Source organism: Kwoniella shandongensis, chromosome 11 (assembly GCF_008629635.2).
Source record: "Kwoniella shandongensis chromosome 11, complete sequence".
Lineage (NCBI taxonomy): Eukaryota > Fungi > Basidiomycota > Tremellomycetes > Tremellales > Cryptococcaceae > Kwoniella > Kwoniella shandongensis.
Genome location: NC_089297.1, coordinates 938,140 through 955,969, shown reverse-complemented (window position 1 = coordinate 955,969; position 17,830 = coordinate 938,140). Strand labels below are relative to the sequence as shown.

The 17,830-nt window shown below is 49.5% G+C and overlaps 5 protein-coding genes across 5 annotated transcripts; 1 reads left to right on the top strand and 4 right to left on the bottom strand.

Annotated features, from left to right (window-relative positions):
- Positions 1-157: 157 nt before the first annotated feature.
- CI109_106216 (uncharacterized protein) lies at positions 158-2,287 on the bottom strand (the record flags this gene model as incomplete). The annotated part of the gene is made up of 2 exons (XM_032004977.1): positions 158-1,728; positions 1,786-2,287. The coding sequence occupies 2 exons, from the start codon at positions 2,285-2,287 to the stop codon at positions 158-160; spliced, it is 2,073 nt and encodes a 690-aa protein (XP_031860776.1).
- Positions 2,288-5,512: 3,225 nt separating this feature from the next.
- CI109_106215 (uncharacterized protein) lies at positions 5,513-8,929 on the bottom strand (the record flags this gene model as incomplete). Its single annotated transcript, XM_032004976.1, has 3 exons — positions 5,513-6,627; positions 6,684-7,874; positions 7,924-8,929. The coding sequence occupies 3 exons, from the start codon at positions 8,927-8,929 to the stop codon at positions 5,513-5,515; spliced, it is 3,312 nt and encodes a 1,103-aa protein (XP_031860775.1).
- A 378-nt stretch (positions 8,930-9,307) lies between these two features.
- CI109_106214 (peptidyl-prolyl isomerase CWC27) lies at positions 9,308-11,476 on the bottom strand (the record flags this gene model as incomplete). Its single annotated transcript, XM_032004975.1, has 13 exons — positions 9,308-9,421; positions 9,487-9,937; positions 9,988-10,046; positions 10,102-10,208; positions 10,269-10,357; positions 10,421-10,573; positions 10,636-10,687; positions 10,746-10,882; positions 10,950-11,094; positions 11,155-11,218; positions 11,278-11,328; positions 11,394-11,406; positions 11,466-11,476. 13 exons carry the CDS (start codon positions 11,474-11,476, stop codon positions 9,308-9,310), a joined length of 1,446 nt encoding a protein of 481 aa, XP_031860774.1.
- Positions 11,477-11,972: 496 nt separating this feature from the next.
- On the top strand, positions 11,973-13,469 carry CI109_106213 (uncharacterized protein; the record flags this gene model as incomplete). The annotated part of the gene is made up of 5 exons (XM_032004974.1): positions 11,973-12,272; positions 12,365-12,611; positions 12,676-12,957; positions 13,034-13,392; positions 13,464-13,469. The coding sequence occupies 5 exons, from the start codon at positions 11,973-11,975 to the stop codon at positions 13,467-13,469; spliced, it is 1,194 nt and encodes a 397-aa protein (XP_031860773.1).
- Positions 13,470-15,576: 2,107 nt separating this feature from the next.
- Positions 15,577-16,831, bottom strand: CI109_106212 (uncharacterized protein; the record flags this gene model as incomplete). Its single annotated transcript, XM_032004973.2, has 2 exons — positions 15,577-16,579; positions 16,665-16,831. 2 exons carry the CDS (start codon positions 16,829-16,831, stop codon positions 15,577-15,579), a joined length of 1,170 nt encoding a protein of 389 aa, XP_031860772.2.
- Positions 16,832-17,830: the final 999 nt, after the last annotated feature.

The window sequence follows — 17,830 nt, the reverse complement described above, 5'->3', positions numbered from 1 at the left end:
GATGTGTCGAATGAGAAAGATGCATGACAAGATCTCGAAGTATGACAACTGGTTCGTACCATGATACAATGCTACAACTATGCCTATGAACCAAATGTCCCGTGATGTGGTGGTGTATATATAATGCTATTAATCCTGTCTGTCCTCACAGTCCCATCTACTCATACTCGTAAGGAGCTACTTTCAAAGCCTCCTTATAACTTGGAGGAGGAATGATCCAACCATTCTCACAAGTCGTACTTTCTCCACTGATCATCCTACCTACTTCTGTCCCACTGGCATTTCTATCCAATTGTAAATCGCTCCATCTGACATTATGCATCGCACCTCTCGGTTCTGATACTGATCCAACGACGATCGGGATCGGTAAAGTCTTGATCGTACCTGGGAAATTTGCTTTGAATCTTGCCAAATCGAAATGGTTTGGCGAATCAGACGAAGATGGTTTCGTGAATTCTCTCGCTTGTCGCGGGATTAGATCTTCGACATCATCTGAAGATGATGGGAAACATTCTTTTGTGAGGTATTGAGTCATGGTTGGCGAATCGATAGATGGAAGAGAAAGGAAAGCCAAAGTGACGTTGAGATGGAATGTCGATGAAACAGAGATGGATTCTTCGTTGGTCGTGTTGAGTGAATTGGATGCAGGTCCAACGTTTAACATCGTTGACATACCATGTCGCCATGTTCGAGCATGGGGAGGCATGAGAGGTAAGGCGATATCTCTCAATTTGATCTTTTCGCCAGTAGAAGAGGTCTCGACCCATCCCCATCGAGAGACGATCTCTTCTTCTACAACCAGACCATTACCAACCGCATCGACGGTCTGATGCGTCGAGATCGAAGAGAACTCCCGTCTGACCAGAGCGAGTCGGACGAGGATCTGGAATCGCGGTCGTACAGGTTGAACAAGTGCGTTATCGATGTTCGTCTCCGATTCCAGAGCAGATGGAGGCGAGAGGACAAGGGTGAACGGGATGATGGAAGTGGGCGAAAATGCTGTTGTGGGAATGTGAGGATGGACGGACCATCTCGTATTTTGTCTTCGGACAAGTGGAGCAGGTATCGTCGAAGTTGCAGTCGCCGTGATCGGTAATAGTGAAGGAACATCGGTCTTGACCCAGAACGATTGAGCCATGTATCTGGGTGCTCGAGTCGGTAAAGTCTCAGGCATCATCTCGAAAGGTTTCGCCGTCTCGGCAAGCACCACCCTTCCGCCACTTCCACCTGGGTGAGAGGGATCATCGCATGTGAGAGTGACAGTGAGAGCGTAGGTGACTGCGAAACTCGATGATCTGACAGTGAAAGAAGGTGGTAACCTCGGTGTGGAAGGGACTTGTACCGTTAAGGGAAGAGAATAGGTACCGCCAGGTAAACCTTGTGACGGGTCAATGTGGCAGTCGCTCGCTCTGGGCGGGTTACGAATGTAAGTCTGCTCAGCGTCCCTGGCCCATAGTGCGAGACCCTCGGCGAGAGAGACGGAAACGCAGATGATCGTTCGAGGTGCGTGGCCGGGAAGGTGAAGTGTGCCGACCAGCGACATCGTCAACGCTGGGTTGAGGTAATGTGGCAGAGATGAAAATCGGTCTAATTCAAACGTCAGGACAACGGGGATGGACTGTCCGGGGTAGAACGAAGGCGGAATGAGTGTCGATGTCTCGGAACATTGGTAAGAGGCTGAGAGTGAGCAGGTTGGTAGCGAAGGTGGGTAAGTGAGTGATATGGAATCTATACACGTTGTGGTCAGCAATAATCATTAGGCCAACCCTGATCCGTCACACTCACCATCTGCTGGACTGTCAATATCCATTGGTTGGTCCTCCATCTCCTCTCTGACAGGTTGTTTTCCATGTGACATTCTGTCGCCCAACGATGCCCAGAACTGTCTGCTCCTAGACCGTCGGTGCGTAGGGGTAGTAGGAGTCGAAGGTGCCATACCGAGGTTCATCGTCTCTCCCGACGACTCTCGAGAATGCGTCGACGCACAAGGCGAGAGCATCGGTGTCGTCCCGCCGACAAAAGAAGGCGAACCCATACCCATGGAAGGTGTTGATGCTCTGGATGAGGACGCAGATGGCGAAGATTGGGCAGGGGCGAACATGGCAGAAAAGAATGATCGGGATGACTGAGATTGACTAGGTGAGGCGGAAGTGGAGGAAGAAGTAGACGAAGAGGCGATGGCAGTATGGGATTCGCAGCCAGCAATCGTAGAGGTGGACGCAGCTGAATAGCTATATCGTCTGAAAGGCGATGAAGGAGATTGAGGAAGAGGGGGTGAAGCGAGCATTATTATAATTATACTAGGATAGGCGGTCGGTAACTTTGCGTCTAATTTCTGAGACACCCAAAGACCCAAGACAACAACGGTCCGGTCCTTGTGAGCGAGAGCGAGCGAGCGGGAGAATAGATCGATATAGTTCTACGACCGCGAGACAGAACTACCTGACCCCAAGAGATCGTCTATCTTGGTTCCGTCTATCCGTCTTTGACCAAATACAAGTCGCCGCTAGTCACCGCTAGTCGCCGCTGATGTCGATTATGGTAGATCTGTTTCAAGCAATGTTTGTGAGACTCTCTTGAGTCAATGTCGTTGTCTATATCGTCGAGTAGTCTAGTTTTCCCAAGTTATCACTGGTGTAGTTGAGGTTGAGATTGAAGTTGATACCGGAACGAAAGATACTGTTCTATCGGATGTGATGTGATGTGCACAGATGATCTTGATCTAGAAGATGAGTTGCCGTTTCACAAACATATCGTTGAGACAAAGTCAAAGGTCGAGAGGGGGATTCGGAAGCAAGTTCCAAGTCTCTTCGCCACTTGGTCCTATCTTTGTCTTGAAAGGACAGGTCTTGTTTCGTCTCGTCTCGTCTCGTCTCGTCTCGTATTTATCACAGTATCGAATGTCTTGGTTGGGTTTCCCTTTTGTTCTCTCTCTTCCCGTGCGTGCTGGTGTCCCTTCTATTGTCGATCCTTCTTCGCTAAATATATGTTAAGGCGAAATGGTAGGTCTACCTCGTTTCGGACGAGGGGGATGGGACGGGTTGACGGGTTCGGGTTCGTCAAGTTGGCTAATGCGGGAAGGAAATACTATTAGGTACAGTACAAAGCAAGGCAGAGCATGGAAGAGTTATTATGAATTATGAAACCGGACTTTGCTGGACGTCTATGTATATGGTACGGTCTCGCTGACAAGTGTGAGACACAACAGCAGGCAAAAGCAACATGGGATCTGACCGACTTCGGCAGCAGTTCTGCTCTATATCAAGCTGTCCCTGCTCAGAGCGGTTACCACTGCTGCATGGTGATGATGATGATGATTCCATCATCTCTCATCTATCTATACATTACGCGGCAGCACCTTACTCGCACCCTTTTACGTTTTACGTTAATCAAGTCTTACTTGTTCCGCTTCTTTGTACAGAAGGAGCAAAGATAAAATATAAATGTACGCTTGTACGTACAACGTGATCATCAAGACTAAGGGACGAGGGACGAAATTGAACTAGAGAACAATCCCAAGGCGAGAGAGAGACAGAGACTCCCCCTTGTCCCTTGTGTAATTCCCGAAGACGCGGGTAACCTACGGTACGGTACCGTGGTAATGAAAAGGGACCTGCTCGAAAGAGTGAGTCCAGTCCCAGTCCTTGGTCCCAGATGAAATGGGGAAAGGAGGTTAGTAACACACAAGGTGCAATGAAATGTGCGCGCGATGCGTGAGTGCGTGGCATGCAAAGTCATACTATGACAATGATTATTCCGGATGCGTTAGTGCTACCAATTGTTTTTGATGATTCATGTCTTGCATTCCCTACAATAGGGGACAAAGGGGGTCATCGTTTCACCTGCCTACGTGTACGTGTACGTGTACATCTCAGCCATGCCGGAGTCGGTGGTAAACCACGAACGCACCAAGTAAAGCAAAGCATGGCAGGAACAAGACACACGGCATCAAGGACAGAACCAGGTCCCAAAAACACGGGAACAGGGACTATACAAACGTCTTTCTCGATCACCCTCCCTCCACTCCTTCTGTGGTCCCTTGTCTCAGAACATGCTCGACCGGCTCCGGCCATGGTGGAGTGCTCTCTCCCAATAGTAATATGACAAAAGAGGCGTCCCATCCTATTCCAACGGGATTCAGACTAGGCAAGAGCAGAATACATATTGACTGTCTCGGAAAATTCCTTTCTCGTTCTCACAATCATTATGTGATGAGACTGGGGCTTTCCCTATTAGATTACATCCTGTGTGTGGAGAGATTAAAAGACAGATCGATAGATAGATAGATAGATAATAGATGCATACTACAGTCAAATCTGGTGGTGGTGGCTTGTCACGTCATCAGAGCGAGCATGCGACGTTCCATGGGAATGATAATGGTGATGATCTCTTGACAATAATGTTATGAACTTGACCAGCGAGCGACGCAGTATCGTTCTACACCCCATCGTGAACAACACTCTATAGGCACAGAACTGTGGATAGTGGCATCACAAAAGGTTTTCACCTCTGACACCCCTCCTCTCTCAACCCCTCTCCCCATACTGCAATGTAAAACATCCCGCTCAACCCGGCCATCCCGCGCCCGAATCCGACGATTACAGTATAATACCTCCGAAAATAAGTTACTAGAAGCAACAAAAATAACGTGGCGCCACGTTTCTGTTCAGATGTCCGGATGCGTTGACTTGTGCACCACCAAGTGGTGCTGTGGCGTCTGTCATGACCGTTGTCATCCTCTGTCTCATTGTCTCATGTTTCATCGTGCATGATTCATCCCATCCATTCATTCGGTCGGTCGGTCATTATACCTCCGAATCCGGCTCTGGAAATGCACATGCACATGCACATGCACGAGGATCGAGTTGCATCCGGACATCAACTAGGACAGCGTCCGCAGATCCCCGTCGAAAACGGACCTAAGTGCCAAATTGAGAGCAGTCTAATGAGAACCAGGACTGCGGTAATATCGTGCCTACTGACTCACCACGAGGGCGAGCTCAAACGCTCAAACTCTTCCTGGGAGGCCATGCATTGTGGATCTGGATCCTTGCTGCGCTGTTAATCGAGACCACGATATCAATCAATCCTTCCAAAAGAAACAAATTGCTTCTTCCGGCTTGGTTAGTCACTCCGTCATTGTCTTGTAGTCAATCATCATGACTACGACTTGAAACGTCATCAACTTCCAATGATTTGTCAACCTACTCACACAGCAGATCTAGGCGCCACTGCCACTGATGCCAATGCCGAGGAATGATACACAGTCAGCCCAGCCACACATTCATTCACACCTTGCCGAACGTGTCGTGTCTTGCCTTGACACACAGATCTGTCCGACTTGGGCAGTGGCAACACCCACAAGTCTCACGTTTCATGTTTCAAATATTCCGTCGGCACAGCGCACAACGGCATTATGAACCAGATCTCATATACAATAACGGTACATATGTCTTCTACAATTAACACATAACTCGGCAACAAATCAACAGCCGCCATCGTCATCTATCTCTTACAGCTCATCGAGATCTCCCTCCAGACCTGAATCTTCGTCTCTGCCACTAGCCCGTCCAGCGGCGCGTCTTCCGACTTTGCAAAGCACCTCCACCAATCTCTCTTTCGCTCGTTCAAACTTCTTGTTCTCACTTTCCAATCCATGATGTTCTGCTTCTTCCAACTCGAATTCCAATTCGATCCCGTGATCTCCCTCCTCATCCTCCCATACAGTCTGAGCATCGGTGATACCTACAAACTTTGTTTGCGTGAGAACCAATCTGAGATGTGAAGTCGCTTTTTGTACTTTTTGACTCGCTTCCAGTCGCTCGAGTCGAGAGAGACCAGATTCGTTGAGACTTGCTGACGACGTAAGAAGTTTGATATACTCAATACAAGCGAGAGCGAGTTTGTCGACGGCTAGAGCATTGTGTGAGAGTTGAGAGGCGAGAACAGCACGATCGATATCGGTGTTGATGCCGCTTGTCGATCCCGGGTATAGAAGCTCCAGCATCGCAGAAACCGAGTTAAGAGCCGCGCCTGCACCCTTGATCTCCTCTGCAGCGAGAGCGGATGCGAGGGCAGCTTGAGCTGCTGGCGTTGGACCGGTGAAAATACCCCACAAACCAATGAGGACCAAACCAAGAGCATGTGCAGGAGAGCCCTTGGGCAAACCCTCGACCACACTACGGATCTCCTTGTCGAAAGCTGATGATTTGAGATTGGCTCCCATGTCGCATGATTCGAGATCTGAAAGGAGACCCTTGATAGAAGAGGTACTGATCACAGACTTGGTGGACGCGTCAACAAGTCGAACGAAGAATCGAGAATAAAGATCGTAAATGTGAATTAGAGTAATCTGCTCTGCAATCGCAGCAATAGGAGACGTGGTCTTGCTAACAGAGTCGAGACAATGTTGAGCTTCGTGTAAGGGCAGCTTGAGGACCGTGACTAGCGCGGGTGGTGAGTCCGATTTGAGCTTGCTCTGTGCCTCGCGCCAGATCTGCTGAGGTGATCGAAGGAATGGAAGATCTGGTTGGAGAAGAGCGAGTAGGGAGAGGGAGTAAGCGGTATCCGCAGCCACATTGAGATGTAGGATGGTGTGCCACTTCTCGAGGCCCGTAGGATGGGTGACTTTGTAGCAGAATTTATCAGCTTTGGAACGTCGAGTTAGCAATGAGTCAACTTACCTCCACCAATTGCAGCGGCAGCAACTTTGTCCCATTCAACCCCATCATGTTCGATCGACTTGCGATCCGCGTAGACCAATTTGGAACAATCTTTGACGATCGCGGTAACGCTACCCACTCGCTTCTGCTTATTCTGACGACGTCTCCAAGTGGAGAGGATAGGTCCAAGGGAGAAGGCGAGCAGGATAGCAATGAGGATTCTCCAGGTCCAGTCTACCAAGGCATGAGGACCAGGAACAACCGCGGTAGGAAGGCTTCTCGCAAGAAGACGAGAAGCATGCTCGGCGGTAATGAGGGGTAGTCGAGAGATGACTTGTCCAGTTGTCGCAGTGCCAGTGAATAGTTGCTCGCCCGAGAACGGCTCAACCTTTGAACTTTGTTTGTACAGATTGGATGCCGAAGGAACGAGAGAGAACGACATGGCGAAAGCGGCGAAGACTCGTAAACCGTTGCCAGCGACGTTTGCAGCCAAGCTGGCGTCTTGATTCTTTTTGCTCTTCGGTCCAGGTTTAGCGCGAGGTGCTTTGGGTGCGGCAGCGGTCTTCGCCTTCTTCCGCTTCGGTTCGTCCTCCTCCTCCTCGACATCATCGTCCTCATCAAACGAATCATCCTCCGCTTTGAGCGCAGCCAAGAGATCCACTTGAGCTTGAATTTCCCTCTCCTTGCCATTAAACTCTTCTTGCCATCTTCGCAGATCGTCCTCCCCAGCAACAGCCATCCTGAATTGTTCCAATTCGTCAACCTTTCTTTGCAGCATCGCAGATCTTCTTTGCAGGATCTCGATATACATTCTCGCTCCGATCAAGATAGTCGCCTTCGCACTAGCGTTGGGACGAGTCACCTCTCCGAGACCGTCAACAGTACCGTCGACAGCACGGAAATCGGTTGCTAATTTCTGCTCTTCCGTCGACGTGTCGTAAAGCACACGAAGAGCGGGAACAGCATCTCGTAAGTCAGCTTGAGCCGCTTGAACCTTTTGTCGATACCGTCTTTCGGTTTTGTTGTGTTTACCAACGGTTGGTGCGGATCCAGTAACGGGTGTCGTTTTGGACACCTCCGTTTTGGCAGGTCCTCGACGACCATTCCCCGTTTTTTGTTGCGACGTGTTCTGATGCTTGCCAGACGACAATTGGTGAGAAATGAGATCGGATCCCGGCGCGTTGTACGGTGGTTGACCAAATGAAAAGTTGTCTGAGAGTTTCGTCAGTTATACATCTTCGGAAAAAGGGTTTCAACCTACTTTGGACAAGTCCGTTCATGAAGCCGTTTTCGCCGTTGAATGATGGCTTCATATCCATTCCATTCCCGCCGTTGACAGGCCACTGCTCTTGCTTGATATTGAAAGAAGATTGTGCGATTTGTCCTTTCTGGTTCCCGTTCGGCTGCTGCGTCACCCATTGCGGTTGGATCGTTTGCTGAGAATGCCTTTGAGCCTGTTGTTGTTGTTGCTGTTGTTGTTGTTGTTGTTGTTGCTGAGCACCGTTCATCTCCGAGACAGCTTGATTGAGGTCAAAATTGAACAGCGAAGAGACCTCCGAAGCAGCCGATATTCTACGATCGCTTCCTGTTGGTGCCGGCGATGACTCGACGATGTTGAGCATGTCGAACGTATCATCGCTTTGAGGAACAGCGTTTCCTGACGAGTTGTTGAACAGACTTTGAAGGAAGTTCATGTTGTCGGCATTGTTGAGATCGCCCGAGAAGGTACCTCGATGTCCGGGTATGAAGAGCGATTGACCAGGCTTTGTCTGCTGGTCCGTTTGCATTGCCGCAGAAAAGTCAGACCCTCCATCAGAAAGGAAGAGCATATCGAGTTCTGACGATGAGAAACTGTTGAAGCTGTTCGATAAGAGAAGGTCATCGGTAAAGTTCGAGCTGGGTGATGCTGAACTGTGCGGCGATAATCCGTGTGATGACGATGGCGCAGGCTGAATCGAGGGCGCTTGCGATGATGGTGAGAGTGAAGGGAGTCTTGAGCTCGAGCTTGCATTACTGAATGCTTGTTGAAACAAAGCCGCAGAGATCGCTCGGTCATCCTCGTTGGAGGATGAAAGCGACAGTCGATGTTGATGACCGTTCATGTTCCCATTGCTGGAAGGGATATTGAGGAGTGACGAATTGGTGTATGGAGCAGACATCTCAGGAGGGAACAACGCTGCGGAAGGGGAGATGCTGTCGTCAAAGAACAGCGATGAGTCGTCCAGTTGATCGTCCGTGGTATGTTGAGTGTACATCGAAGTCGGCATCTTTGCTGGTCCGATTCAGAGACGAGACGCCGGTCACTTGGTTTATGGACCTATACAAGGCCGGGTTGTGGAACAATATATGTTATTCGAGTGCGTCGCAGCGGTCAGATGGTGATGATAGAACAATACCAGAGTACGAAGGAATGAGCGGCAGAGTTATGGGTAATGTTATGCGATCGTGAATGCAATGCGATGAGATGTCTGAAGCAGTGTTTAATGTCGAAAACATCGTCTCATACACAAATAGTGGTACGATGGGACGATGCGAACCACGTGGCAAACAACCTCTTAATACCCTTTCAAGCAATCTTTCCACCTTTTTGCCACCCAACTGAGTTAGCAGTACAACGGGCATAGCTATGCATGATCATAACTCTATTATCGACGACTACGTCCCACGTCTGCAGCGGTACGCGGACCCTTTCTATGTCCTTCTTTCTCTCTTTTGTGTCCTCCAGCCAGCTCTCTCGCCTTTGCTCGTGGATCAATAACCTGAGTGTGTTCAATGCCCGTCAGCAATCGTACAAGCCGCTGCCACGGTTGTGTCCCGCACTCACGGAATACTCGTCTTCTGCCCTTCTAGTCAACTCCTTTTCATCGATTTCAAATTTCAGACGATGTCTCATCCATCCCACATCGTCATCTACCTCTAGCTCTTCTCCATTCTCATCAAGCTGAACACCACCTTCACCCTTTTCTGCCGTTATTCCTCTGGGTATATCATCGTCCTCCGCTTCCGCTTGTTGCACTTTACTGCTGAACTTGCTCAACTCCTTGAGCAAATCATCCTCTTCGTCTCTTCGACCTCGTTTCTTGCCTGCTTTCGCTGCAGCTCTTCCTCTCCCTCTAGAGTATTTCGCCAGCTCCTCTTCCAGATACGAAGGCCCTTTCCGTCTCTTGGCTCGTCGTTCAGAATCGTCAGAATCCGAATCTGACGCTTCGCCTGTTCGCTTCTTCAGCCGTCGAAGATCCTCCTCCATTCGCTTGATCTCAGCTTGTCGAGCCACACTGCAACAAGTCAGTCAATCGATTCTCGCACATTGTGTTTGCGACCTCACCTGCTTCCCGCCTTTTCTCGTTCATGCTGAGCACGAATCTCTTTCAAATCCAAAGCAGCCTAGTGAAGGAATCAGCTAGGGTCACGAATGGTCAACTTCTTAGCTGTTACTCACCTTCTTCTCCTTCTTATCGCTACCCTCAGACAGATCCTTCAGAGATGCGGGTACTTCCACGAAAGACTTTACCGGTTTGGGCGGCGCAATATCAGATGGGTCGACAACTGTAAAGAAAGCCCGAACTATCAACACCGTAGCCTTCATTAGCTCACGGGCATACGTACGGTCCTTCCGTGTCATCGACTTCTTCTTGATCGTCACTTGCTCTTCGGGTATCTCCTCCGAATCTCCGAACGATAATAGTCCGGTGTTCCTGCACATATAAAGTCAGCATTGTGCAAGCGGTAACAAGGTTGTTCGAAGAAGCTAGACTCACTTTTTCGCCTTTGCTCTCTTCTCTCTTTGCTCGGTTTCTCGTCTCGCTTCTAGTCTCGCTTGTTGCTGTGCTTTCCTCTCGGAGGCAGTGATACGAGGGACGATATCATCGAATGGGTTTTCGATGATCCGGATACCACGAATCTTTGGAGGGCTGTAAATCATTTCGATGTCAGATTTGAGGTGTTGTGAACTGGTATAAGAGGGATTACTCACACTATCGGTCGTTCTTCTTTGTCTATATCGAGATTTCCAATATTCATCACGTCTAACATTGCTATATCAGCACGCTAGACAGTAGGGCAGTAAGTTTAATATGGGCTCACTGTAGATTGTGTTCCCGACAATCTTTCCAAACATTGTATGCTTATTCGTCAACTCGTCTGCCTTGTCCAACGTGATGAAGAATTGCGAAGTATTTGTATGTCGTTTCCCGTTATTGGCCATACCAACGAGACCTCGTCTGGATATGATTTGTCACGATGAGCTTGGTTATTCTATACATCACCTTGCGGCGTACTTCAGCTCACCGGTTGTACTTCAGTCTTCCGTGAATCTCATCTTGGAATGGTTCGCCATAGAAGCTTTCCCCTCCCATTCCTGTTCCTGTCGGATCCCCAGACTGAATGATGAATCCTGGAACAACTCGGTGGAAGATGACCCCATCGTAGTATCCTATATAGCAAATAAGATTTAGTAAGATCTCTTCACAAGAGAAGTGTCATGACAACTCACCTTCCATCGCCAGAGCAAGGAAATTACGGACTGCCTTTGGGGCTTCTTTACCCCATAATTCGATCTGTCAAGTGTAATTCGAGTTAGCTGCACGTAAGCACCAAGCGGCAGCTTTCAACCCACTTCGAGCTCTCCAGCGGTCGTGTCAATGATGACTTTACCGTTAGTCGCGGGCTATGACCCCGGCAAGTGGTCAGCTTCAGAAATAGTTGACGGATTATCGAAGTTCTTGAGCTCACCTCGGTCACATAGCTGCGAAAGCAGATATCAGCACGTTGCTCATATCTCTGCTGGCATCTCTAACGACTCACAGGTTACTCATCTTGCTGGCGCGTACTCTTCCTTGGCTATTGATGCGAACTGCATATGTTGTGTTGAACAGTCCATCTAGTATCACCTCTTCGAGGAAACAACACAGGTCCGAGCATGAAGTCGTGACGTTGATACTTTACGATAGATGCCACGTTTACGGGAATTCGGGGATATGAGATAACCGCTATGGTGGGTGGTAGGGTGCACGCGCTGTGTGCAATCAGTTAGCCAGCCAGCTTAGGCTGACCACTTTGATGGTGCATGCAACAGTGAGTGACGAACGCTGTTCAATGATGCTGTTGGACCGTCACCGCTTGCGCTATCATTGTCACTCGGCAGCCATCTAGAAACCTCATCAATCACAGCTCTCACGGCACAGTGTCCTGACCACCACGTCAAAGACGCTTTCGACAAACCTCGCGTGGATTTGACGCACGAACAAACAAGCAAACGGTCCCCACCACTACTATTATCGCGTCAACACTCCCGTCCTCCCAATTCTAACCATGTCCACCGAAGGTCTCACCAGAAGACGAGGCGCCGGTGCTTCTCCCGCCGTCGGGCCTTCCACAGGCGGATTCGACTCTTCCCCATCCATACCATCCTCTTCGTCCAATGCACCTAAACGACCGGGGAACAACGTTCCCACCAGCTCAGCGGGAGGGGCAGGTGGTGCGGGCGCTATGGAAGGAAGAGGGAAGATTGCTTATGATCCAAGAGATTTCGAGAATGGAGATGAGGCGGAGAAGATGCCTAGATTGACAATCATGGAGGAAATCTTATTGTTAGGGTTGAAGGACAAAGCGGTGAGCTTGCTTCGCTGCGCAGACCCCACTCCCGGCAGTGGTGGGCGTCAAGCCTTGCAGTATACTGATTCATTTCATGTTTGGATACAAAGGGCTATTTATCATTCTGGAACGACAACATATCTTACGCATTGAGAGGATGTATTCTCATCGAGCTCGCACTCCGACGACGAATCGCCATGGTCAGAGATCCATCACGTCGGCGATTGGCCCTTTCCGACCGACTCATCGAGGTTATCGATGATCGTCAAACTGGAGAAACGCTCTTGGACGAAGCTTTGAAGATGATGAAGTCGAGCGAAAAGTATGGAACAGGTGCTTGGGTGGATCTCATGAGTGGTGAGTCTCTTGCTCTTGTCACTGACTGGACCGGACCAAAGCTGATATTTGTGGGTACGGCCAGGTGAAACGTGGAACGTGATGAAGATTGGATATCAACTCAAACAAGTCCGAGAACGACTCGCGAAAGGTCTCGTCGACAAGGGTGTATTGCGAACTGAGAAGAGGAACTTTTTGCTTTTCGACATGGCCACACATCCTATCGCCGACATGAATGCAAAGGACGACGTGATGAGAAGAGTCTTGACGCTCTTGACGGCGAGAACGGCGGCTATACCACCTCAGGCTTTGCAGAAGGAGGAGGTCAAGTACAGGCATATGCGAGCGGTTGTTTTGGTCTGTGCGGGTGAGTCGAAGCTCACACAATGGGTACGCATCTGCGGTCACAACACTGACCATCTTGTCTTGTGCCATCTCATTAGCATACGCATCCAGTGTACTCGAGAACGCTCTCCAACGTCTTTCGTACGATTCGCGCGAAGCAGCCTTCGCTCGATGCGACGATATCCTTGCCGAATTTTGCACGTGGCCATTCGGTCAAGGCACTTCCAACGTAGCGGGACCGGTCACTATCGGTGGAGGAACGCGAAAACGGGAAGGTGGTAGCGGTGGGGTGGGACGGGAAAGTGTGCAGGAGCTGGTGAGAGAGGTGAGAAAGGAAATGGCAGCAGGCACGGCAAACGCAGGTCCTGGAGCTGGTGGTGGACAAGAGGAGCAAGAAGAGCTGTGTTTCGAGGTCATTGCGACTGTTCTCGAGATCTTTGGACGAATGGACAGCTTGGTGAGTGGATGGGTCATATTGTTTATTCTCTCACGACAAGCGAAGGCTGACTATCTTGTCAATGTTTACAGCTGTAACCTAGCTTGTCATATCCACGGTCTTTCCCTTTTGATACCCCACGCCCTATCAGCATTCTCTTGTTTGTGCTGTGGGGACAACGCCTTTTCATGATTATTACTATTTAGACGAAATTTTCGGTTGGTCAAAGTTGATTTTAGTTTCCCATGATTCGATGAAGAGTCCTCTCTCCCTTTCTTACTTCCTTCATCAAGCATAATACAAGATGGCTTGTGAGAAATGCAACCATATGACATGCACGCAAGGGTTCCTGTAGGCACAAGCATAACTGACGTTGTCATTCTCTGGGAACTTCTTCCGCCCATATGAGTTTGAGGGGTTGTCTCGGAATGGTCCCGGAATCTTCGGTTGATCCTGTAACGAAATCGCGGATGATGCAGAGTGAAATGGTTCCCATGTTCCTATCATAAACCACCGGTTCCTACGGAAGAGGTGTCGTATGATCTATCTGAAATGGCTTCACCCAGTGCACAGCACAACGTGACTTTTCGATCTGGTTCCTGCAGTCCTCCTTGCTCGAGCGATCACCAAATGTGACACACAAATGCGGACTCCGTGTTCTCCGCCATGATTGTTTGTCTGTAACTGACCTGCACTTGTTCCACCCAACAAAAAAGGGTGCACAACGAGCAATCGATCATCATCATATCGACGCCACTAACACATGTTTGCAATGTTTGGTACCGTATGGGCGTGTCAGTTCCTATGCACAGAGACATATTATGCTTACACGTTTAGATCCTATATTGAGACAAAGGCCTGCCCCTTGCGACTTGTATTCCGCAAATCAAGGAGGTAGTGGATCACCGGAACCAGTCAGTCAATCAATCAATCTAGGTACCAGGTCAAATTAAAGTGATCGGACTCACCCACACACACACACCCATGTGCTGCTGATTTGATGGTTGTTATTCGGTTACTACTTTGTTGCCCCACCGATATCATGTCAATAAAGTTTCGGATCCTGGGGCAACAGTACTTCGGGAATCGGTATGAAAAAGTTCCGCTCCAACACCCCAGAAACTGAACGAGGTTTGGGGACCATATGGAGGGAGTATGGGGTAACTTGAGTGTGCTCGACTGGCTTGCTGGCTTGATCCCAACTCGCATGCGGGTGAGACAGTGCTTTACGATGAAGTTGCGCTTGTGTGCGCTTGTGCTGTGAAGCAGAACAACCCGTAGAAAGGAAGGCACACAGACAGACAGACAAAACTCTGCGCTCCGGTAAGATGAACTTTCTCATTCTGGAGAGGCGTCAAATCCTTCTCCGAAGTGTCACCACCACCACCGCGAACCACCAGTTATCGGCCACCTCCGACCTGCCCCTTACCACCGGCTATTTCGTTAAATTGTTGATTGATCTCATAATGGGATTCCGTACTACAACTACTCTTTCTCACTATACATGTCCATGTCATTTTCACCAAACTTGTCGTAGAGAATGCCGGTCATTCACACGGTATGCCAGCTCCCAGGAAGACATACGCAATTGCAAAGCCCAAGTCCCAAGACCCAAGGCCCAAGGCCCAGTTCCCAGTTCCCAGTTCCCAATAAACCAATTACATCAATATTGCATTCCATTTCCGCTTTCCGTCTCCGTGCCGAGAAATGATGACCTGCGGATACATACTTGGATTGGGGTGAACAGACCCGGTTGAGGTGTAATGGCTTGTCGTATGTATGTCGTGTATGTAAGCATGCGCACGTTTGTTTATCATTATTAGCAGACTTGTAATTTGAGCTGTAGTAACTGTCCTAGATCGAATGTAACGGTTTATGGGATCTTGTAGTAAAGGTCGAGGCTATTAGATTATGTTGTTATCGTAACGAAAGTGCCTCGAACATCGTGACAGGTAAGGCGATGTACGCATCTGCATTTCAAAGTCTACTGTACAGAGGTGATCGACACACTAACTGGCATTGTCCTAACTGTCGATACTGCAAAACGTCCCTAACCCTAATTATCTGGATTCACTTTTGTATGAAGTTATCCTAATCCGAATGTCCGTCCAACAAGCAGTACTGTCCGTGTCATTCTACTTCTTATCTCTTACAATGTATACTTCTGTGCTTCGTAGGATCTTTTCGTGCTCGCCCACCGAGCACCTAGTATTGAGGAACGGGGAGGGGTGTCGAAAAGTACTCTTCGTGCGAATAAGTTGGTGTAGGCGTTTGGTAGTATTCGAGATGCGAGTCTGACATGCCGATCCCAAGACCAATAAGTTGCTCCTTAGCAGGAAGCTCCATCGCGGGTGCAAGTGTTGGCGAGTTCGAGTCGCTCTGTGCCAATGGAGAAGGAGAGTAGTACAGAGGAGCAGGGGGGATTGGCTGAGCTCCTGCAAGAGGGTATTGGAACAAAGGTGGCGTGGGGAAAGGAGACTGGAAGATGACACTTCCAGGAGTAGCGGGGGACGAATGAGTGTAGTGTCCTGATTTCGTAGTGATCGGAGTGAGAGGTACTGGTGGTCGAAGATACGTCGGTGTGGGCAGATTAGGCGTCGACCATTGAGTCTGAGGGTGTCCGTGGAAGTGCAAGTCTGTGTCGGCTGAAGAAGCACGTGTGGTGGAAGGAGGCACCGAGTCACCCGAAGGCGAGTTGAGCGACACCGCACTCATTTGACCGCTGAGGTAGGCATGGTGCATGGGAGTGTGTTCCAAGACCGATGGGAAAGCAGGTGGAGGTTGTTCTCCATTCGGACCAGGATACTGGACACCAGAGTTCCAAGATGAGTACATCCATTGAGGGGACTCGAACATTGGGGGAGAGTGCAATGAGGGGGCAGGAGGAGGCGTGACCCAAGGTCCGACCCCATTGTTCGGCATCGAGACTGATCGACGATGGCCAGGGTGTGAATGGGGTTGAGGTTGGGAAGAAGGTCGTAGATGGGTTGGACCAGAGACGTAGGGAACCTCGAAAGTAGGCTGGTCCAAGAAGTAGGGCGACGAGGTAGTCGCTGGAGGAATGTAGTGGTTGCTCCTGGCCGCTTTCGCTATAGCTTTCTTTTCCCTTGTCGCTTTGTTCACTTCTTCCGGGACGGGGGCATATTCACAATCTCTCTTGGCTCGAGTACAGTTACGGCAAGGCGCCCCTCCACAGCATCGTATTTTCCTGCAAAGCGATGCAATGGTCAGTCGCTTGTTTCATGACAAACGAACTTGGAGTCAATCGAGCTGGAGTTGGGTAGGACACTCACCGGTGTCGACAGTATTGACACGCCATTGAGATACGCTGTCGTCTTCCGGGAGAAGTGGAACCCTCTCCCATTGGAAAAGTGGACGATCCACCGAATCCGTCAAAAGTAGCGAGACCTTGAGAGGGTTGGTGGATGAGGACGGACGGTGTGGACATTGTGATGTTCATGATGGGTGATTGGGGGACGAGGAAGATAGTAAGGTGAAATGAGGAGAGAAGATCGTCGAACTGATGTAGATAAGAAAGTAAGATGAGCCACCAACTTCGTTATGTGAGTCCCGACTGATGGGGACGAGTTGGAGTAAGGCAAGAGGGGGACGAGAAGACTCTACCCACTTGTATTATATCTGGGTCGACCGTTTTTATGCAACTTGACCGTTGTTACCCTCTGCGCCTCTTGTGTGTATAACGTCTTAGACCTGAAGAGCGATGCCGAGAGATTGGATGACTCGGTAAGTTCGGACAGGAAAGGTAGTGAGGTAGTAGGAGTGTGAAGAAGACTAGGGAAGGACCAACGGATCGGATTGTCTCTCGGCTCAGCTCAGCTGATACGGATGCGGATGAGTACGTTTGTTGGTTTTTGGGCACTTTGGGCAGGAGTGCGTAGAAGGTGTTGAGGGTTGTGAGGATATATTATATGAGAGAGTGACAAGACCAAGAGAATGGGATGTTGGCGGCAGAAGGAGTATGTAACTATTTTTTTTTCCACCCTTTCCCAAAGTGACTCCGGTCCGAGAGGGTCGATGGGTGATAATGATTAGGTGATGATGGGAATGCTCGTTTCGAGCTAATAATAATTGCTAATAATGAATGGGACGTAAAAATGTCTCGGTTGAACACGAAATGTCTCTGGAGCGGAAGGAGGGGTGTAGTAGATCAGGAAGGGGTTGCTGCAGTTGCTTCTGCCCTGCTCTGCTGATGCTATGCTATCCCTGCCAAAAGAGAGGTAAGCAGGGGAATAGAAGCATGAGGGTGACAACTGCAATCTTTTCCTACGGAAACAACGGTCGGATCACACCCTGGGTTACGTTGCTCTCATCCGCTTATTCGCTACCTGGTCTACATTCTACAGTATGAGTACAGTGAGAGCAGTCCAGCAGTGTACGGGGTATCCGAAGATCACGGCAAATCTCGATCATGACAACCTCAGGGAAAAGGCCAGGACAG